The following is a 23669-nucleotide window of genomic DNA, read 5'->3' as shown; positions in this document are numbered from 1 at the left end:
CAGGAGCTACGGTTCCAGGGGGGGGGGCTGTGTTATGAATTTGGTAGAGCAATATCTAGAGCTAGGTAGATCTGAATAGGTAGGTATTCGGCTGTCGTGACAGGGACTCTACATGTAATAAGTTCTTGATGTTTAGGCGGTTGTCGGGGTAAGATGTATGATTGTGGATCTACCTGGAGGTCCGAGTGTTAAATAGTGAGGGATTAAAGGTAACGCCCCTGTGAGTCTCACCTGGTAGTCAAACCTTTGTCCATTATGGCACTGCAAACCACATAAACATTAGTTAGGTCCTTAGCGCAACATTAAATAATTCCCTTTCCCTGACATTGACTTCGTAATAAATAGACAGGAAACCAGGCCAAAAACACCGTCACGGTTGGCCGCCGCCGTTCGCACCTCAAAGGCCTACCAACCTCGCTGGCACGTGTTACAAAACGACCGCGGGGGGGTCGCGGACGGGAGATGTCAGGAGTCGCATGCCGCAGAGGGCGTGACCTGGGCGAGTTGGGAGGCTGTGATTGGCTGAGGAGTGCGCCAATGTGACGTCATCGGCCACCAATATATGCGACGGTCGGACGCCATTTCAAGCAGTTGAGTTCGTGGCAGACGCAGGCAGACACCAGAGAGTTCGTAGGAGTTGGTTGGAGCACACAGTCGACGCAGAGACACAGTTGGTGGAAAAGCTCCCCGAAGGCAGTTGGTGGAAAAGCTCCCCGAAGGCAGTTGGTGGAGAGTTCGTTCACACACCGAGCACACCAAGCCCACAGAGCACGCGGCAGTTCGCAGCAGTTCGTTGCAAGTCGAGCCCTCCGTTGAACCATTGGTGCACGGGCCTTGTGGAGATCGTCCTCGTGTGAAGCTGCTGGCCACGCGTCGGACGCGTGGTGCTTGGAGCGGGGCCTCGTGGAGCTTGGAGCGAAGGACCTGGTGGTGTGCGATCGGGCCAAAAGGAGCGGTGTGGACGGCCGCCACCAAGACGACGAAAGACAGATAAGCCGCATCCGCGTACATTTGAACGACGTGACGTGTTATTTTTGTATTCATAATCTCCCTCGTATCGTGTTTGCTGTCAGTCGTGTGGGGACGTCCCGATTTAGAGTTATTAGATTTACCGGCGCGGCTTTTTCACTGTATTACTATTCGATAATAAATCCTTATATTATTTTCTGTATATATATCTGAACGCAGTTTTCCTGGGTGTTTGATTTTAATAGGTAAGGTTGCGGAGCCTTCGCTGTGTCCCGCCATTCCGCGCGTTTGTGTTGAACTTGAATCCGCCATTGAGTTTCGCCTCGGGAGTTAAAGTCTCGCAAATCGGCCATCCGTAACTGTGGTGTTAATCACAGTTGCGTAACAATATTATATATATATATATATATATATATATATTATATATATATATATATATATATTATATATATATATATATATATATTATATATATATATATATATATTATATATATATATATATATATATATATATATATATTATATTATATATATATATTATATATATTATATATATCATATATATATTATATATATCATATATATATTATATATATTATATATATCATATATATATATATATATATATATATATATATATATATATATATATATATATATATATATATATATATATATACACTTGGACCCAAACTCCACCCAGACATTCACGGTTCCAACATTCGCGGGCCTGGGTCCTGCAAATTCGCACTTTTTGGTGGGAGTAAAAAACAAAAAACAAACAAAAAAACAAACAAACATGGATGGGATGGGATGTCCCACCAGCTGCATAACATCATCACCTGCGAGTTATAGAATGAAAGCACATCACTGTATATATTAGCACAATTAGCAGCTGCTCCATACGGCATCATTCTATCTGTTACACAATGCTATTACCAGCTGTCGAATACAGCAATCACCTGATAACACCCCCCACGAACAATGGGCAGACTACTCACTGCTCCAGCAGCTACGCACAATGCCTGCAGGCGTACATATACCCATCGTGTCCTTGGTCTCAATCATTCTTCTCGTCCTGTTGCTTTGACCTGCATTTTTGCCTCTCGCTCTGCTCATCGTTTAATCATGGCTCCCAAGTGCAAGACCAGTGCCAGAGATGCGTCAACTACCAAGAGGCAGAATAAAGTGATGAGCCCAAGCCAGAAAGTGGAGCTGCTCGTCAGGCTTTCAAGAGGAGGGAATGCAGCTGTGGGCAGGCGTAATGGCATCAATGACTCCACCGTTCGCTACATACGGAATAATGAGAATGCGATTCGAGAAAGTTTTGTGGAGAGCGCTGTACCAAGCACCAATGTGGTCACCCATGCCCAGGGCGTCCACATTTAAAGGATGGAGAAGGCTCTCAGTGTATGGATAGAGGACAACATGCAGAAGAGTATGCCTTTGAGTGGATCTCTCATTAGTGCAAAGGTGAAACTTATTTACGATCACCTGTCTGGCACGGGTAGTGCGAGCACGAGTGATGCACTGAGTGATGATGGTACGAGCAGCGCCATTTCACTCACAGCAAGCAGTGGACGGTTCCACAGTTTCAAGAAGTGGTACATTCTCAAAAATGTAAAGCCCAGAGGGGAGCATCCTCCACGGACCACAACGCAGTCAAAATATTCTCTGCTCAAGTCACAAGGCTGATCGATGAGAAGGGATACCTCCCAGAGCAGGTCTTAAACGCTGATGAGACTGGCCTCTTCTGGAAAAAGATGCCCATGAGAACTTTCATCTCAAAGCACGAGGGAACAGCATCGGGATTCAAGGCTGCCAAGGACCAGGTATCTCTTCTCCTCTGTGCAAACACAAAAGGGGACTTCATGCTGAAACTCATGATGTTGTACCGTTCCCTGAACTCCCGTGCTCTCAAGGGCCTGTCTCATCAGTGTTGAAGCAAACTCTGCCCATGTTTTGGAGGGCCAACAGGAAAGCCTGGGTGACGGCAGCATTCTTCAGGGACTGATTTCAAAATTGTTTCGTCCCTCAGGTGGAGAGGTACCTGGGGTAAACAAAAAAAAAACCAACAAAAAAAAAACCTTGCGTTCAAGGTTATACTGCTCATGGACAATGCTCCTGACCACCCCACGGACTTGGACATGGCACACCTGAATGTTGAGGTGATCTTCATGCCATCCAACACCACATTCCTGATCCAGCCACTTGACCAAGGTGTAATCTCCATGTTTAAAATGTATTACATCCACCGCACCTTTTGCTGCATTTTGGATGTGATGGACTCTGAAACAGGGCTCACTGTCGGGCAGTGTTGGAAGAATTTCAACATTGCCCACTGCATCGGCACCAACAAAGAGTCATTGGATGAGGTGAGAACCTCCACCATCAATGCGTGCTTGCACAACCTGTGGCCACAGGCAGTAATTAACTTCAGAGGATCTCTGACAACAAGGAAAAGAGGCATTAAATTGTCGGGTTGGCATGGCAGGTGTGAGGGGAAGGGTTTGACGACATGCAGCCAAAGGAGTTTGAGGATCTTATCACCTTGCATGGCGCCGAGCTCATGAGGAGGAGTTGGAAGTCATTACCAAGGTTTCTGAGGAGGACGAAGTGGGCAGTGATGAGGAGGAAGAGGTGCTGAGGTTCAACCTCACGGTAAAGTTACTGGGTCAGGTGTTGCAGGAAATGTGGGCAATTGCTGGCAGGATGCAAGATGCCAACCCGGTCATGGAGCGTTACCTCAAATATAAGAGGGGGTTGGATGACGTGCTTCTCCCCTACATAGAGCTGCATAGAAACCTACGGCAATCTGCCAGGCAGCTCACGATCACGGATTTCTTCTGCCCTTGTCCTTCCACCTCAAGACCATCAGCACCCTCTCCTGCCTGTACTGCCTCCCAATCGGTGCACGACTTAGCGACATCACCTGTACCCTAAGCTGCCTCGCCTGCCTCTCCCTCAGTGCAGGACTTTTCAGCACCCTCATTTGGGTCGTCTTCAGACTACGAAGTGTTCATTGGATTTTAATTCTTCTTCTTCATCATCATCATCATCATCATCAATCATCATCACTTAAAAAGTTGTGTGTGTTTGTGTAAATAAAAATTTTGAAACGGTACCTGCTGTTGTTTTTTTGTTTCACAGTACGTTATGGTTAAGCACTTTCAGTAAACTGTAAGCGCATTCCTTCAATAAAAGAAAACGGTACCTGGTGTTGTCTTTTTTATTTCAAACTATTTTTTTATGAAACTGTAATCATGTGCATTCGTGGTCTAAAACATATGGAACTATAAAAAATTTCCCCTATGAACCAGGAATCGCTGGGAACATACAACGTATCCCCCTTTTCCCCATTGAAACCATGGCATGGCATACATTCGTGGATTTTCCTCGACATTCGCGGGATTTGCCTCGACATTCGCGGGATTTGCCTCGACATTCGCAGATTATGAAATGCCGGGAACCTATCCCCCTCCCCCCCCCCCCCCCCCTTTTCCCAATGAAACAATGCCCCCAGATTCGCGGTTCCAACTCTCGTGGCATTTTCCAGGAACATATCCCCCGCAAATGTATCCGAGTGTATATACACAGTATGTGTGTGCATGTGATGAAGACTTCAAATTTGATCACTTGGCGTTTTACATCACAAACCCTTTACAGTGTGGTTAAGAAAGGCAAAATATGGTTATATTGTCCCAGAAAAAATAATCACTATGTGTAAATTTAACATTTTTGTTTCATTTTATAGCACAAAATTATTACAGTACAGTCCAGCAAGGCAAAAAAAAAATGGTTACAGTATATCCCACATTTTTTCAAGTGTGCAGTGTGTTCCAGAAGAAAGTATCACTTTTTGGAAATAGCTCATGTATTTGGGCCACGGGTGGGCCAAGACTCATGTATTTACTTGAGTCCTTAACATTAAATCTCCATAACAGACACCACCACTATGTGTCTGCACAAGCTCACCAAATTCACACGCTTGCTTCAACTTTGCCTCCAGCTCTTCAATCAGCTCAAGCAGGCGACACTGTTTGGCCACTCTGCGGCAGTCAGCTATGTACTCCACATCGATATCCATTCTTCCTGCCATCACACCGAGCCAAATTGTTACATTTGTGCAGCAGAAACCAAATTGTACAGAGACATATACATATTAGACACCATACTTAAAGTGGAAACCTTTCCACCCATAAGGAGCAGTGTGCAATAGTCCCAATGATTTCCACTAATTCACAGGAACACCAGTCCTAGACAGCACGGTTTCTTCCTTGATGGCTTAATCATCAGGACAAGGGAGTAGGAGAGGGAGGGGAGGGATGGGAATCAAATTAAGATGGAAAAGACATGCAGGAGGATTGGGAATGAGTGGAGGGGATGGAGGGAGGGGGAAGGGAGTAAGGGAGAGTGAAAGGATGTTGGGAGATAATTGAGCAAAGGGAATGTGGATGTCTGAAACATATGATTAGCGGAAAGTGAGGAGGGTCAAAAATTCCACCGTTTGTGCTTACATAATATAGAGATGGTTAGCAAGGTACTAGATCACAAAATGCACTATTTTAAGTGATGAAGCCACTTCAATATTTGGCTATGTCCATCCTTCCATCTGTCCATCCATCTTTCTGTCTTCTACCGACTCTTCTCCGGCCTAGCTCCCCCTGTTATGTCTGTGCTCTGTCCCCCAAATATTCCTACAGGTCGCACAAGATCTGTCAGCAACCCTCTTTGGTGAAACTGTCAAAATCAAGACTCTCTGCTCACCTTCACTCTTTCATTCCTCTTTTCTCCCACCTCTGGAACAAACTTCCTCACTCTCTTCAAATCCCTCTCCTCCCTCCAGGTCTTTAAAGAAGCTGTTCACCACAATCTCTTATTTTTCCCCCATCCAAAACCTTGATCTTTTCTACCCCCGTTAAAACACCCCAAATCCACCTCTTTAAATCCCCAACTTCTTTCCTGAAATTCCTATAAGTGTTCATTTGCTTTATACCGTGTACCCCTCCCTCCTCCCCCAGCCTTCCCCCTTCCACAGATATACCGACATCCCTGTTTTCTTCTGTTGTTGTGCTTGTGTGTGTCTCTCTCTCTCCCCCTCTTGTCTCCCGCTCCCTTCATAGTATGTTTTATGTGTCTGCGCATGTTTTCATGTTCAATGTGTTAGCTCTTACACGAGCCTCGATTCTGTATACAGAAGAAGAAGAAGAAGAAATAAAAAATGAAGGGGAATCTTTCTAACCCACCATGTTTAATTATAAAGGGTTATAAAGTGTAATTCTAGAGGGCTCCAAAGGTTAATTCTAAAGGGTTGATTCTAAAGGGTAATTTTTAAGGTAAATTCTAAAGGGTTTTAAAGGATAATTCTAAATGATAATTCCAAAGGGCAAGTCCAAAGGGCAAGTCCAAAGGGCAAGTCCAAAGGGCAAGTCCAAAGGGCAAGTCCAAAGGGCAAGTCCAAAGGGTAAGTCCAAAGGGTAAGTCCAAAGGGTAAGTCCAAAGGGTAAGTCCAAAGGGTAAGTCCAAAGGGTAAGTCCAAAGGGTAAGTCCAAAGGGTTATTTTTAAGGTTAATTGTAAAGGGTAATTCCAAAGGGTAATTAATTATAATGGGTAATTATAATGGGTAATTCTAAAGGTTAATTCTAAAGGATAATTCTAAAGGTTAATTCTTAAGGTTAAGTCGAAAGGGTAATTCTAAAGGGCATTTCTAAAGGGTATTTCTAAAGGGTATTTCTAAAGGGTATTTCTAAAGGGTATTTCTAAAGGGTATTTCTAAAGCGTATTTCTAAAGGGTATTTCTAAAGGGTATTTCTAAAGGTTATTTCTAAAGGTTATTTCTAAGGGGTATTTCTAAGGGGTATTTCTAAGGGGTATTTCTAAAGAGTATTTCTAATGGGTAATTCTAAAGGTTAATTCTAAAGGGTAATTCTAAAGGGTAATTCAAAAGGTTAATTCTAAAGGTTAATTCTAAAGGTTAATTCTAAAGGCTATTTCTAAAGGCTATTTCTAAAGGGTATTTCTAAAGGGTATTTCTAAAGGGTATTTCTAAAGGGTAATTCTAAAGGTTAATTCTAAAGGGTAATTCTAAAGGGTAATTCTAAAGGGTAATTCAAAAGGTTAATTCTAAAGGTTAATTCTAAAGGTTAATTCTAAAGGCTATTTCTAAAGGCTATTTCTAAAGGCTATTTCTAAAGAGTAATTCTAATGGGTAATTCTAATGGGTAATTCTAAAGGTTAATTATAAAGGGTAATTCCAAAGGTTAATTCTAAAGGGTATTTCTAAAGGGTATTTCTAAAGGGTATTTCTAAAGGGTATTTCTAAAGGGTATTTCTAAAGGGTATTTCTAAAGGGTATTTCTAAAGGGTATTTCTAAAGGGTATTTCTAAAGGGTATTTCTAAAGGGTATTTCTAAAGAGTAATTCCAATGGGTATTTCTAAAGAGTAATTCTCATGGGTAATTCTAAAGGGTAACTCTAAAGGGTAACTCTAAAGGGTAACTCTAAAGGGTAACTCTAAAGGGTAACTCTAAAGGGTATTTCTAAAGGGTATTTCTAAAGGGTATTTCTAAAGGGTATTTCTAAAGGGTATTTCTAAAGGGTATTTCTAAAGGGTATTTCTAAAGGGTATTTCTAAAGGGTATTTCTAAAGGGTATTTCTAAAGGGTATTTCTAAAGGGTATTTCTAAAGGGTATTTCTAAAGGGTATTTCTAAAGGGTATTTCTAAAGAGTAATTCCAATGGGTATTTCTAAAGAGTAATTCTCATGGGTAATTCTAAAGGGTAACTCTAAAGGGTAACTCTAAAGGGTAACTCTAAAGGGTAACTCTAAAGGGTATTTCTAAAGGGTATTTCTAAAGGGTATTTCTAAAGGGTATTTCTAAAGGGTATTTCTAAAGGGTATTTCTAAAGGGTATTTCTAAAGGGTATTTCTAAAGGGTATTTCTAAAGGGTATTTCTAAAGGGTATTTCTAAAAGGTATTTCTAAAGGGTATTTCTAAAGGGTATTTCTAAAGGGTATTTCTAAAGGGTATTTCTAAAGGGTAACTCTAAAGGGTAACTCTAAAGGGTAACTCTAAAGGGTAACTCTAAAGGGTAACTCTAAAGGGTAACTCTAAAGGGTAACTCTAAAGGGTAACTCTAAAGGGTATTTCTAAAGGGTATTTCTAAAGGGTATTTCTAAAGGGTATTTCTGAAGAGTAATTCTAATGGGTAATTCTAAAGGTTAATTATAAAGGGTAATTCTAATGGGTAATTCTAAAGGTTAATTCTAAAGGTTAATTCTAAAGGGTAATTCTAAAGGGTAATTCTAAAGGGTAATTCTAAAGGGTAATTCTAAAGGTTAATTCTAAAGGTTAATGCTAAAGTGTAATGCTAAAGGGTAATTCTAAAGGTTAATGCTAAAGGATGATTCTAAAGTGTAATTCTAAAGGGTAATTCTAAAGGGCAATTCTAAAGGGCAATTCTAAAGGGCAATTCTAAAGGGCAATTCTAATGGGTAATTCCAATGGGTAATTTTAAAGGTTAATTCTAAAGGGTTCTCCAAGGGTAATTCTAAAGGGTAATTCTAAATGTTAATGCTAAAGGGTAATGCTAAAGGGTAATGCTAAAGGTTAATGCTAAAGGGTAATTCTCAAGGTTAATGCTAAAGGGTCATTTTAAAGGACAATTCTGAAGGTAACTCAAAAGGGTATTTCTAAAGGGTAATTCTAAAGGGTAATTCTAAAGGGTAATTCTAAAGGGTAATTCTAAAGGGTAATTCTAAAGGGTAATTCTAAAGGGTAATTCTAAAGGGTAATTCTAAAGGGTAATTCTAAAGGGTAATTCTAAAGGGTAATTCTAAAGGGTAATTCTAAAGGGTAATTCTAAACGGTAATTCTAAAGGGTAATTCTAAAGGGTAATTCTAAAGGGTAATTCTAAAGGGTAATTCTAAAGGGTAATTCTAAAGGGTAATTCTAAAGGGTAATTCTAAAGGGTAATTCTAATGGGTAATTCTAAAGGGTAATTCTAAGGGGTAATTCTGGTGGGTTCTAAAGGGTAATAGTCCAGTCATTATCGCGAACTTTTACCCCTAACCCACCACTAATTGCAAGAGAAAAAAAATGATATTTTTCTGAAACCTGTCGATCCTCTGAACAAATACATAAAATTATACTCAATTATAATGAGTGGATCATACTTTATTTTCAGATTGAACGAGAGCCGTGAACGAGAGGTGGAGTGACGCTTGCAGTGAGAGATTTGATCAGTGTGCTGAGGACAGTTAAACGCTGTTTGACATCAGGTGGTCTGACCAGGGGACGAGGGATGACAGAGACACAACGCTCAGTCTGGGTCATGGCTAGTCCTTTCTTTGCAGAGGTGAACAACGCCCTCCAACACCTCACTGATGTGATGTATGTGACAAGTGAACAGCACAAGGATCTATCAAAGTCTAGACAGAAGAATGATGTAGCTGATACCCAGAAAATGCTTGAGTTTCTTCATGAGAGGGATCGCTTTCAAGACGACGATACTCTTCACAACATTTTCACTGGTATAGTTGCCCAGACAACGGTGAATGTTGATGAGGCGAAAACTGTGGGAGAAAGGCTCTTGGGCCAGATGAGTGGTAAACGTGTGCTTGAATACAGCTTCAAGAAGAAGGGTCAAAACATAACTATGGACTCAGAGTCTGCAATGAAGACACCAGACGGAGACATCAATATCGACCCTCAGTTACTCTTCCAGAGACTTGTGATCGCTGGCACTGAAGTAGGAGACTTATCCAAAGCACTCCTTTGTGAGTTATGCACTTATCCTCCATCTTTGTTCGAGACCAAATATGCCTTGCTGTCCGCCAATAAGCCAGCGTTAGCCTCAGCAATCAAATCCTTGGCACCTGCCGATACTGCACAACCGTCCGATATACAATACGTACTCGATGGCGGTGCCCTATTGCAGCGCATACCGTGGCAGTCAGGTGAACAGTACAAGGATATTCTTGACCGCTACCTGAAATATGTTAGTAGGCATTACGGGCATGCTATCGTCGTGTTTGATGGCTATCGTGAAGGTCCCTCAACGAAAGACTGTGCCCATCAGAAAAGGGGTGAGCGACCATCAGTGAAGGTATCTTTTTCTCAAACCATGACGCTTTCTGTCAAGAAGGAAGAGTTTCTTCGGAACAAGGAGAACAAGCAACAATTCATAGACATTCTTGGTAAGAAACTGGAAGAATCTCATTGTGAAGTGCTTCATGCGAGTGGGGATGCGGACCTACTCATAGCAACAACTGCAGTTTGTAGCTCTTCAAAATCCAACACTGTTCTTATTGGCGAAGACACTGACTTGTTGATACTACAGTGCTACTATAATCGCAAGAATACTGCGCACACTCTCTACTTAATGTCGGAGCCGAAAAAGGGTTCATTGAATCCAAGACAATACTTGGACATTGGCAAAGTCAGAGAGGCTCTGGGTGATACTGTCTGTGAAAACATTCTCTTCATCCATGCGTACCTGGGATGCGACGCTACATCGAGGGTCTTTGGGATCGGCAAAGGCACTGGACTCAAACTGTTCAAGGACAATGAAATGTTCCAGCAAGAGGCCCTAATTTTCGGCAATAAAGAGTCAACACAGGATGAGGTCATTGCTGCAGGAGACAGAGCAATGGTTTGTGTGTACAGAGGCAAACCATCAGACAATTTGAACGAATTGAGGGTAGCAAAATTTCATGCTAAGGTGACAACAAACAAAACATCGTTGCACCCACGGGTACTTCCGCCCACGAGCTCAGCTTCCAAATATCACAGCCTACGGGTATTCCAACAGGTTCAGGAGTGGAAAGGACACAAACTCAACCCGCTTGACTGGGGATGGAGGATCATGGACACCAGGATGATCCCTATGCATTCTGACCTCGCTGCAGCACCAGACTATCTCCTAAAGCTGGTTAGGTGTTCTTGCAAGGGTGGTTGCAGTGATAAACGTTGTGGTTGTCGGAAACTTGGGCTGCCTTGCACATTTGCATGTAGGGAGTGCCGAGGTATTTGTGCAAATGCAGACGAATCAGTGGACGTTTTCGAGGATGCTGATGATAGTGACCATGGAAGAGACGAAGTGACGTGTTAAATATTGTGAACGGACAGAAGGACATTGGGTACAAATAGTTGTGGTAGTGTATTCAAACATGGTTAAATAAATAATTTAGAGTTGATTTGGTGTATTATTAAGAGTGATATTGTCATATAATTAATTTCCAAACATTGCGGTAGTCCGAAAAGTTCCCAAATCGGAAAGGACCTGAAAAACCATGTTCCACTCAATATATTTAAGTATAATTTTGGGCAGATATTTAGTAGACATCAAGGTCTCAGAAAAGTATTACTTCGTTTCTCTTGCAATTAGTGGCGGGTCCATTCACATTTTGACTTGACTATAATTCTAAAAGGTGATTTTAGCTTATATATCAGTTTGGAGTAGTTTGTGAAGACTCGATGTATTAAGTTTGATTTGAAAGCATCATGAAATAAGCTCAGGTGGCATCAAAATGTGAAAACTTTGGAGTGGCTGAATACTTTTGCAGGCCACTGTGCACATATCTATATCGCTAAATCTAACCTTAGTGGCAATTTAAAGTTCTAAATCTTCCTCCATTTTCATTTGCAATTGTGCTCACTTGGAAATCAATTTATTCTAGAGTCAAACTTTAGACCTTTCCGACTCATCGTGGGCAGTTCAGCCTTCCCCATTTTCATTTGCAATTCATGATGCAAACCAAACATCGTCATCATGAAAACCATGAGCAACAATATCCCGCCATGGAATTTATGAGACTGTTTTTGTTGATAACCAGGGCGTGCAATGCTTTTTTTTTTCGCCTTTTTAACTGAAGAACCTTCGATTGATTAACCCTTCAAACTATTTTTTTTTTTTAAAGTGATTTGTTCCTCTTGCAGGGCAAATCAAAATAAATGTGAAAAAACACCTCCCAAATAAACTAGAGAGGTTCCAGGGAACCTGAACTCAAATGGTCTATATCAAAATGGTTAGAATATGCATAATAGAACCACAAACTATATAGTTTATATGTGCTAAAAAATATATGACAAAAATTGATTTTTCCAATATGGCCGCCCTGCCGCGCCCATTTTTTGGTATGCAACGCCCAAATGCAATCCCAAACTAGTTTATGTCTTAAAGACGCTGCATAACAAGTTTCATCAAATGTCATCAATATTTGTGACTTTTAGAGCGCAGACGTCGAATTGTTTACAGACGACAGACAGACAGACGGATGATGACAAAAACTCAGCTGGACATAGTCCAGTTGAGTTAAAAATGTGAAATCGCCAATAAATGTATATGTTCTGAAAGTTCCAGTGTTGCCTGTTATATAGTACAATACGAGTTCCCTTACAAGGAATGCAGGAGAAAGACATTATGCCCATCAAGCCTGCACAATGGTAGACAACCTATGGTTGTTTGTGCTCTAACCTCTAAAATGATGAGCATCAAGCAAGGAAACAGCCCGCACCATTTTTTAAGTCTTTGGTATGCCTCAGCCGGGGTTCGAATATCTGACCTTCCATACTCGGAGCGGACGCTCCAACCATCACACCACCGAGTTATGGAAACATCTTTAGCACTTCAGAGACCATTTTCCTCTTGCGATCCTGCTAACAATGCGATTTATGAAAGTAATTGGCCATAATCTTAAAGGTTTGAGCATGTGCTGTGTTCCTTAATAAAAACGTAAACTGAAATCTGCTAAAACCAACTTTTCAAAATACATTTAATATTCAAATGAATCAATTGATATTTGGTGAAGATTCAAATTCGGATACGAGAATTTTGATGCGATTGTTCACCATTGAGTGATGGGGACAAAAATGATATAAAGCACATCATTTCAAAAAGTTGTGGATGAGGTTAATTGTAAAGGTTAATTCTAAAGGGTAATTAATTATAATGGGTAATTATAATGGGTAATTCTAAAGGTTATTTATAAAGGTTATTTATAAAGGTTATTTCTAAAGGTTATTTATAAAGGTTATTTATAAAGGTTATTTATAAAGGTTATTTATAAAGGTTAATTCTAAAGGTTAATTCTAAAGGTTAATTCTAAAGGTTAATTCTAAAGGTTAATGCTAAAGGTTAATTCTAAAGGTTAATTCTAAAGGTTAATTCTAAAGGTTACTTCTAAAGGGTAATTCTAAAGGGTAATTCTAAAGGTTAATTCTAAAGGTTAATTCTAAAGGTTAATTCTAAAGGTTAATTCTAAAGGTTAATTCTAAAGGTTAATTCTAAAGGTTAATTCTAAAGGTTAATTCTAAAGGTTAATTCTAAAGGTTAATTCTAAAGGGTAATTCTAAAGGGTAATTCTAAAGGTTAATTCTAAAGGTTAATTCTAAAGGGTAATTCTAAAGGGTAATTCTAAAGGTTAATTCTAAAGGTTAATTCTAAAGGTTAATTCTAAAGGTTAATTCTAAAGGTTAATTCTAAAGGTTAATTCTAAAGGTTAATTCTAAAGGTTAATTCTAAAGGTTAATTCTAAAGGTTAATTCTAAAGGTTAATTCTAAAGGTTAATTCTAAAGGTTAATTCTAAAGGTCAATTCTAAAGGTCAATGCTAAAGGTCAATGCTAAAGGTTAATTCTAAAGGTTAATTCTAAAGGTTAATTCTAAAGGTTAATTCTAAAGGTTAATTCTAAAGGTTAATTCTAAAGGTTAATTCTAAAGGTTAATTCTAAAGGTTAATTCTAAAGGTTAATTCTAAAGGTTAATGCTAAAGATTAATTCAAAAGGTTAATTCTAAAGGTTAATTCTAAAGGTTAATTCTAAAGGTTAATTCTAAAGGTCAATTCTAAAGGTTAATGCTAAAGATTAATTCTAAAGGTTAAATCTAAAGGTTAATGCTAAAGGCTAATTCTAAAGGGTAATTCTGAAGGGTAATTCTAAAGGTTAATTCTAAAGGGTAATTCTAAAGATTAATTCTAAAGGTTCATTCTGAATGTAAATTCTAAAGGTTAATTCTAAAGGTTAATTCTGAAGGTTAATTCTACAGGTTAATTCTAAATGTTAATTCTAAAGGGTAATTCTAAAGGTTAATTCTAAATGGTAATTCTAAATGTTAATTCTAAAGGTTCATTCTAAAGGTTAATGCTAAAGATTAATTCAAAAGGTTAATTCTAAAGGTTAATTCTAAAGGTTAATTCTAAAGGTTAATTCTAAAGGTTAATTCTAAAGGTCAATTCTAAAGGTTAATGCTAAAGATTAATTCTAAAGGTTAAATCTAAAGGTTAATGCTAAAGGTTAATTCTAAAGGTTAATTCTAAAGGTTAATTCTAAAGGTTAATTCTAAAGGTTAATTCTAAAGGTTAATTCTAAAGGTCAATTCTAAAGGTCAATTCTAAAGGTCAATTCTAAAGGTTAATGCTAAAGGTTAATTCTAACAAAAAGTTGTGGATGAGTTACAACAAAACTTGGTGGAGGAGTTTGATAGGTGATAAGTACAAGTCGATTCGATTTTGCTTCAGATCAGAATCCATATCCGGCCTATCAGTGGGACACAAAACGTAAACTGTTCAGGGTGGCAGAGGTTGTATGTCGCAGTCACCCTGCCCACTGTGGGATGAGGTTGTCGGTTTAGGGTATGCCAATGAGGGATGTCGGTTTAGTCACCAACAACTCGACCATGTGGCAAGTATCACTGGGTTACATGTTACCAATGGCAGTCCCAAAAGACTACCCTGATGGTTTGTATTTATAATATTCTCTTTGTGCAGAGATTTTACTTAAATTTACATGTATAACTACGCTGTGTTTTTCATTCCTGCGAAATGAATACACAAAATAGAATGCACAAAATATTATCAAATCCATCAGGAATACAACTGAGATTCATGAAAATAAAAATTCCCAAGTCCCACCTCATATTATGACCATAAAAAGATTCTTTTGTCAGGAGGTATAATCTTACCTTTACCCATTAATTATCACACTCGCAAAAAGAAATAAAAAAGTAAAAATCATCCAAATCCTGTCATACGACGTATCAAAAACAAGCAAGTGGAAGTTTTATCAGAAGTTTCTATCAATGGGGAAAAAAACGTTTATAATGCATACATAGAGTCGAGTAGAGTTACATTTGCGACAAGTCATGGTACAGGAGCAGGAGCTTGATTAGAGGAGCAATTAAAGAGCCAGTATGTGATGGAGTTTTAGGCATACAAGGAAAAGTTTCAGATTCTCTGTAGATTTACAAGGTGGCAAAAAAAATTCTGCAACTGAGAAAAAAAAAAAAGTCAAACCTGTTTGAGAATTCAATGCATATGAAATGAAAGAGCTCCTGGATGAAAGATGGGATGCTTGTAAATCTCTTCCTGGCACTCAAACTATTCATAGTATTCAAGCAGAGAGGTCGTATGTTGCGATTTCAAAATGGTACTCTTCTGCATATTCAAGCAGTGCATTCAATATATAAATAAGTTAGAGCACTGTTAATCAAGACAAACCTGCTTGTGATGAATCATTTCATTATCAAGGTAGGGCTACAAAGATAGCTGAGATGTATGCACACGCACCTTTGAGTTCTCTAGACTTGGTTTAAATCTGGGCCCAACTGCAAACCATCGCATCCTCGTGTTTCACATGCAGAGTGAGTCTTCGATGTGTATGCCCATCCCTCAGAAGGACGTTAAGCCAAAAGCCCTGTCTGCCAGCTCTGGTAGTTGGTGTATATTAATAATTCCGTTGTGTAGACCGCAAAGTGTAGGGAAGAATTATCGCCGGCACCCTGAAGAAATTACAAATTCCTGCCTCAACCCACAGTAGGAACTGCATCAGTGGCACAGCCGAGCTCCCAGCAATGATGCAAACCTGCAGCCATGTGCTGCATAATAATTACGAACAATAAAGAAAACAAATAAATGTATCAAAATATATATTGCAAGTGCAGTGCCTTCAAAAAGTATTCACACCCCTTGCCTTTTTCACATTTGTTGAGTTACAGCCTGAATATAAAATTAATTAAACCAAGATTTTTTTTTGTCACTGATCTACACATTATACCCCATAATGTCAAAGTGGAAATTTAAAAAAAAACTTTTACAATATAATTAAAATGAACACAAAAATATCTAATTTACATCAGAATTCAACCCCATGAGTCAATACTTAGTAGAAGCACCTTTGGCATTGATTACAGCTTCGAGTCTTCTTGGGAATGTCTGTGTCAGCTTTGCACATCTGGGTTTTTGGAGTTTCTCCCATTCTTCCTTGCTGATTTGCTCAAGCTTTGGCAAGTAGGATGGGGAGCGTTGGTGAACAGCAATCTTCAAGTCTTTCCACAGATTATCAATGGGATTCAAGTCTGGGCTTTGGCTCGGCCAGTAAAGGACCTTCACGTTCTTGTTCTGAAGCCATTCCAGTGTTGCTTTGGCTGTATGCTTGGGGCCATTGTCCTGTTGGGGCATAAATATTCACCGCAGTCTGAGGTCTTTTGCACTCTGAAGCAGGTTCTCTTCAAGGATTTGTGTGTATTTGGCTCCATTAATCGTTCCCTCTATTCTTGCAAGTCTCCCAGTCCCTACCACTGAAAAGCATCCCCATAGCATGATGCTGCTATGGATTTACAAGGTGGCAAATTAACCTTGCTTTACGGTAGGGATGGTGTTAGATGTGTGATGAGCTGTGCTCGGTTTCTGCCAGACATTGCACTTTGCATTCAGACCAAAGAGTTCAGTTTTCCTCTCATCAGAACACAGAATATTTTGCCTCATGCTCTCAGTCTTTCACGTGCCTTTTTGCAAACTCCACGCATGCTGTCATGTGCCTTTTTCTCAGGAGTAGCTTCTGTCTGGCCATTCTCCCATAAAGTCTAGATTTGTGAAATGCTGCAGAGACTGTTGTCCTACTGGCAGGTTCTCCCATCTCAGCCAATGAGCTCTGTAGTTCTGTCAGAGTTGTCATTGGGTTCTTGGTCACCTCCATGACCAAAGTCCTTCTTAGCCGGTTGCTCAGTTTGGCCGAAAGGCCAGCTCTAGGAAGAGTCTGAGTAGTTCCATATTCTTTCCATTTCTTAATGATGGAGCTCACTGTGCTCTTGGGAATTTTCAACACTTTAAAAATGATGTCATACCCTTCCCCAGATCTATGCCTCCTCACAATTCTATCTCAGAGTTCTACAGACAGTTCCTTGGACTTCATGGTATAGTTTCTGCTCTGACATGCACTGTCAACTGTGGGACCTGATATAGAAAGGTGTGTTTGTTTCTAAATCATTTCCAATCAATTGAATTTGCAACAGGTGGCCTCCAATCAAGTTGTAGAAACATCTCAAGGATAATCAAAGTAAATTAGATGCACCTGAGCTCAATTTAGAGTGTCATTGAAAAGGAGTTGAATACTGATTGACTCAAGACATTTTAGCTTATCATTTTTTATTATTTTGGGGAAAAAAATCCTAACAAAAAAAAAAATCCACTTGGACATTATGGATTATTATGTGTAGATCAGTGACAAAAAAAATCTTAATTTAACCCATTTTTAATTCAGACTGTAAAGCAACAAAATGTGAAAAGGTCAAGGGGTGTGAATACTTTCTGAAGGCACTGTATATGGTAACAAACGGTGATGGTCTGAAAGATGAAATAAACTATATGAGACAAATGAAAGATAAAGGTTGTCTATCAAACAGAGATGGAATCAAACTTTTATGTGTGCCAATTATTGAGGAATCTGTTGACGACAAGCCTATAGATAGCAACCGATTCAGGAATGATGATGCGTTTCAAGAAAGCAGAGCATAGTTTAACATTTTAAGAATTAATGAGACGTCCTTGGTCTCAAAAGCCTGGTGTTGGCTTAATGCTTAAGGTGGATGGCTTAAGCCTCCTAGGGTCTTGAGTTTGAGGCCCTGTCATGCCGTTGATCAACACCAGGTGGGTTGACTCAGCCTGTCATCCTACATAAAATGAATGAATGAATGATCGTTTTAAGGCCATTTTCCCCGCTAGAGCGGGGGTTAGCCTTGCGGGCCCCATGCCAATCATGGTTCCCTGTTTGAGGCAATGTTTTTATGGCCGGATGCCCTTCCTGACGCCAACCCTTGGTCGCCTCTTACGATGCGCAGGGATACGGTGTACCTATTCTAAATCGGGGTACACATCATGATCATTCATCCCAGCAAGCTGGTACTCAATTATGCCGACCTCGGAAGGATGACAGGCTGAGTCAACCCCCCTGGCGTTAATTCAGCGATCGACCGGGATTCGAACCCAGGATCCTAGGATCCCAAGCCGGCACCCTAACCGCTAAGCCAACACCAGGCTACAGAGGTCAGCAAATTGAGTACCAGCTTACTGGGATGAATGAGCCATTCGAGTATACTGCGTCGGGGTGGCAACCCATCCTGAATTGTGTCCAATGGCCTAGGAAACTGCTTTGCAGCCCAATGCATCTGAAGATTCAAAAGGAGTGGTCTTCTTCTTGGTCTCAAACCTACTTGCAAATTCGATTTAAATGTGTACATGTTGTAATGTCGCTCAAGCAACAGAGTGTTTGATATCATTACCTCAACCACCAAAGGTGGACGGAGGTTATGTTTTCGCCCGTTTGTTTGTCTGTTTATGAGCAGATTATCTCAAAAAGTTATGGACCGATTTGGACAAAACTTGATGGACAGGTTGGGTAACAAGGACGAATTGATTACATTTTGGTGAAGATCCGATCGGGATACCAGGGTTTTTTTATTTGATTCTTTACTTTTGAGAGATAGGGCCAAAAACTACATCTCAAAACATTATGGACGGATTATGACAAAACTTGATGGATGAGTTGATTAGGTGACAAGAACGAGCCAATTAGATTTTGGTTCAGGTCCGAATACAGATCCGGCCCATCATTGGGATACAAAACAAACTGTTCAGCCTGGCGGAGGTGTGCGCTCCACTGAGTGCCGTTCTAGTTTCATTTCTGCAACCATACATACCGATTTACATCACTCACAATAAACAAGAAAGCTAATTATATTCACGTATTAAATAACTCACATTAATGAATATATCTCATATAACAAAACACACAATGAAAAGGAGTTGACTCATCATAACGTATGAGAAAGCCAGATGATTGAATATTGGCACGGCTAAAAACTGTCACCCTGGTGTTTTACAGGCAGGGTGATTCATCAGTGTGTGTACCGTCCATCGGAAGGACGTGAAACTGGGCGTCTCGCCTGCCAGCATTAGAAGATGGATGTTAAAGATCCCACAGTGACCTTCGCGAAGAGTATGTGAGCTATCGTCAGCAACCTGAAGAAATTCTAAATTTCCTGCCCTCACCTCAGTCGAATATCAGGCCAGGAAAGCCAGTTCATGAAAGACTTGGGCCAAGCTTCCCTCGACCAACCCCACACGAATGTGGGAAGAACTGTGGCCATTAAAGAAGAAGATAGTTAGAAGATTATATAGTTCCCCAAATGTTACACCCGTTGCCATGGAATTGTCGTTAAGTCAAATGGTTTGGTGAGAGATGAATGCACAACTCAAGGCACATTTTTCACATGATAAACATACCATTGGGCACATGGCTTTAAAACCAGCACAAGGTGCACCAGCACCAGCACAAGGTGCTCTCCCCTCTGGGCTGGTGCTCCTGCCTCACACCTAGCTCGTCTTCACGCTGTTGAAACCAAAGCATTCAGAATCATTTGAATCTCCCGCGATGAAGCTAACTCCAAGGGCCTCTCACTCACTCACCGCAGGCAGGTTGGTGGTCTTTCCGTCTTCTACCGACTCCTCTCTGGCCTTGCCCCCCCAGCTCTCTCTGGGCTCTGTCCCGCAAATATTCCTACAGGTCGCACAAGATCTGCCTACAACCCTCTTATGGTTAAACTGCCAAAATCAAGACTCTCTGCTCACCTTCACGCCTTCATTCCTCTTTTCTCCCACCTCTGGAACAAACTCCCTCACTCTCTTCAATCCCACTCCACCCTCCAGGTCTTTAAAACATGTGTTCACCACCATCTCTTATCTTCCCCCATCTAAAACCTTGATCTTTTCTACCCCCACTAATTTCACCCCAATTCCACTTTTTTTGAAATACCAACTTCTGTCCTGGAAGTCCTTGGTGTCCTTGTGTTTTATACTTCTCCCACCCCCCCCCCCCTTCCCACGCCTCCTCCCCCCAAGCCCTCTCTCTCCCACACATCTCCCTGCTCTCAAATGTTGTGTTTGTGTGCTTCCCCTTCTCTCCCCATCTTGTCTTCCACTCCCTCTTTTTATATATTTTGTCTGTCTGGTTGATTTGTTTGTGAAGTAAATGTTAGCTCTTTCACGAGCCTCGATTCAGTATCCAAATATTATAATATTATATATATATATATATATATATATATATATATATATATATATATATATATATATATATATATATATATATAATATTTGGATACTGAATCGAGGCTCGCATATCATGCTCCCTGTGGATAGTGACAAAGTTGAATTTTCAATGTAAAAACCACCTGTCCTTGCCGTGCGGCAGCAAAACAATGCAAATGAGCATCAATGAGAGCAAATGCTGCACTCCATTTAATGGACGATAAAATGCAGTATTTTTGAGCTTCCCTCAAATGAAAAACAATGTTGTTGATTTGTATTCACCATAACAAGTACGAGAGGCCGTGCAAAAATGCAAAAAAGAAAGTTGTTAGTTACCTGTGTACAGATATTGCAGCACAGCCTTGAAAGCTGCAGGGTTTATCTGCAAACAAACGAGAAATTTGCACAGCCGTTTCCACCACCTTGATGTTTGCTCTCCAATGTGTGCAAACTTAAAAACCTGGCATCAAGACCAATTACACGTAATGAAAACAGCACAAACAAAAATAAAACTGACTTCTGTGCTCACTCCTTCCAAGCAATAGTGGCAAGATGATGCAGATTATACTCGTATATCATTTCGGTTAAGCACACACATGGCATCAAAACGATTGCAATTTACGAATTCATCATTTCCTACAGAATAGGACAATAATGTACGAGGACGATGACCTCGAGTCACAAATAAACCAACTTTGGCGATTAATTAAATAACTATAACAATGCGACTGTGTCGCCAATATGCCTCAGCAAAGTCCCATAACGAGGAGATGCCCTCGTTCACTGTCCTAAAAATAAACAAGTTTGATTTAAATCCCTTCAGCTGTTTACAAGCCAAGAGAATTTTCAATTTCAAGCAGCTGTGAGAAAAGGAATTTTTCAAATATCGGCTTTCAAGCCAATATGGCTGCCATACCACATGACATATGACCTTAAAAATGTACACACTGCATATGTTTGGGTAGGGGATCACGTTTGTGAAGTTTTGTGTTGGTCGGACAAGGTTCGTTTTTCTATCCAAGATGGCTGCCAAACCACGTGACCTACGACACCACCATTCTCAAACTATATGCAACAATGGTGTTTGATGATATTTGTAAAATTTCGCATCATCAGGGTAAGTGGTTTCAGAGATATAATTATTTAATATTTTCCTTCAATCCAATATGGCTGCCTCACCATGTGACCAGTGATGTTTTCGTGATCACCTTTTAATCGCCTTGACTAGTCAATGACACACGTAAACTTTCGAGCCAATCGATTTGGTGGTTTGGGAGAAGAATTTTTTAAAGGTTTTAGGTTAAATCCAATATGGCTGCCAAACCATGTGGCCTATGATGTCAAAAATTTCATATTTCAATACAAATGGGTCATAGATCATGTGCATGCAATTTCAGATTTTTAGGATAAGGAATTCGATTAAAACATTTTTTTGCTGGTAAACCACTTCACCTATGATGTCATCATTATCATGCTTTTGTTCCCCATCGGGGGTACTTGACAATGTGCCGAGTCTCAAATTTTTCCATTCAGCGGTTTCTGAGAAACATTTTTTTTAGCTATTTGCGTTTCATCCAAGATGGCTGCCATACCACCTGACCTATGACATCACAATTATCATAAAAACATCCTGCATGGGTGTCACTTCTACCCTGAAAGTTTTGTCTCAATCAGACAAGGTTGCTGAGAAAAACGAGGTTTAGGCCATACGGACGGACAACCCAAAAACATAATGCCTCCGGCCACCTTCGGGGCGGAGGCATAAAAAGCTGCACCAGAGCACCAACAAGTGCAGGGTACGAAAAGTAAAAGCAAGGAAGAACATTTCTGAGACAGACACACAGACACAGACACACTTCATGCTGTTAATTTGCCCAAATGTGCATTTCATTCTACCTTTGCCCTTTTCCGTTCCTCACTGTCTTGAGATACCTCACTGTCACTGTCTTCAGATTGAGTACCAGTTCACTGGTAATTCCCTGTTTGTCGTTAAAGGCGGCAAAAAGGGTTGGCGTCAGGAAGGGCATCCGGCCGTAAAACATTGCTTCAAAAAGGGGACCGAAAAACAACAACTACCACGGTTCCCGAAAAAGGCCAACCCCCGCTTGCGGGGAAAAATGGCCTCTAAAGGTGGTTTTTTACTGTCTTGAGATACAGCCTCCTTATCATTGGTGTAATTTGCGCAATGTAACACTGCTGGCCACTAATTTTTTGCAAACGATCTCCTTTTGTGTGGCATAAGGAACATCGGCTTATAAGCAATAAAGTAGAAGAAGAAGAAGAAAGTTTGATGGACTGATTGATCACCGTGCATGGTGTCATTGACCTCCTTTGCAAGACAAAAAAAGAAATAACATCACACATGCAAAAATGTTTTGAAAATATAATAATAATTAATATATTGTTCGATGAAAGCAAGGATTTTCAATAGGATTTGAGAAATTTGCTGGAGATTTGATTGGTGTTCTGTTGGGTTGGCCTGTTTGATGGTTCTATTTGGGCACATGGCTTACGATGCTGACAGCTCAGGTTCAAATCCCATATTGTGTTGATTTGTCTATGATCTAATATTGTCTTTTTTTTTCTTTTTCTTTTTTGTATTGAAGATCGTGGTTCGCGTAAAAGCTAATATTAATCACAAAAAAACAAACGGACACATAAAACATACAATAAAGGGAGCGGGAGACAAGATGGGGAGAGGGGGGAAGTACACAAGTAAAACATTTGACAGCAGGGACATCGGGAGGTCTGTGGTAGAGAGAGGGCTTAGGGGGAGGAGTCATGGGAAGGGGGGTGGGGAGGGTGGGATAGGTATAAAACACATGGACACTGCTAGGACCCCCGGGACAGAAGTCGGTATTTCAAAAAATTGGATCTGGGGTGAATTAACAGGGGCAGAAAAGATCAAGGCTTTGGATGGGGGAAGATAAGAGATGGTAGTGAACAGCTGTTTTAAAGACCTGGAGAGAGGAGTGGGATTGAAGAGAGTGAGGGAGTTTGTTCTAGAGGCGGGAGAAAAGAGGAATGAAGGAGTAAAGGTGAGCAGAGAGTCTTGATTTTGGCAATTTCACCAGAAGAAGGTTGCTGGCAGATCTTGAGACCTGTAGGCGTATTTGGGGGACAGAGCCAGACAGAGCTGGGGGAGCTAGGCTGAAGAGGAGTCGGTAGAAGACAGAAAGACCACCAACCTGCCTTGGAGTTAGCTTCATCGAGGAAGATTCCAATGAGTCGAAAAGCTTTGGTTTCAACAGCGTGAAGCCGAGCTAGGTGTGAGGCAGGAGCACCAGCCCAGAGGGGAGAGCAGTACTCCATTGAGCTGTGGATGAAAGCCTT

The 23669-nt window shown here is 40.4% G+C and overlaps 1 protein-coding gene across 5 annotated transcripts in view; it reads right to left on the bottom strand.

Annotated features, from left to right (window-relative positions):
• Positions 1-23669, bottom strand: part of ABTB1 (ankyrin repeat and BTB domain containing 1) — a 156027-nt gene that overhangs the window by 96125 nt on the left and 36233 nt on the right. For all 5 annotated transcript variants that reach the window (XM_068133167.2, XM_068133166.2, XM_068133165.2 and 2 more), the window contains 2 exons: positions 20673-20718; positions 4947-5063 (listed from right to left, as the gene is read on the bottom strand). In XM_068133167.2, coding sequence (XP_067989268.1) covers positions 4947-5063; positions 20673-20718 — 163 coding nt within the window. The remainder of the gene's footprint in view (positions 1-4946; positions 5064-20672; positions 20719-23669) is intronic.

This window comes from Myxine glutinosa, chromosome 12, assembly GCF_964187855.1.
Source record: "Myxine glutinosa chromosome 12, kmMyxGlut1.1, whole genome shotgun sequence".
Lineage (NCBI taxonomy): Eukaryota > Metazoa > Chordata > Myxini > Myxiniformes > Myxinidae > Myxine > Myxine glutinosa.
The sequence above is the reverse complement of the archived record's forward strand: the minus strand, read 5'-3'. Positions and strand labels throughout refer to the sequence as shown.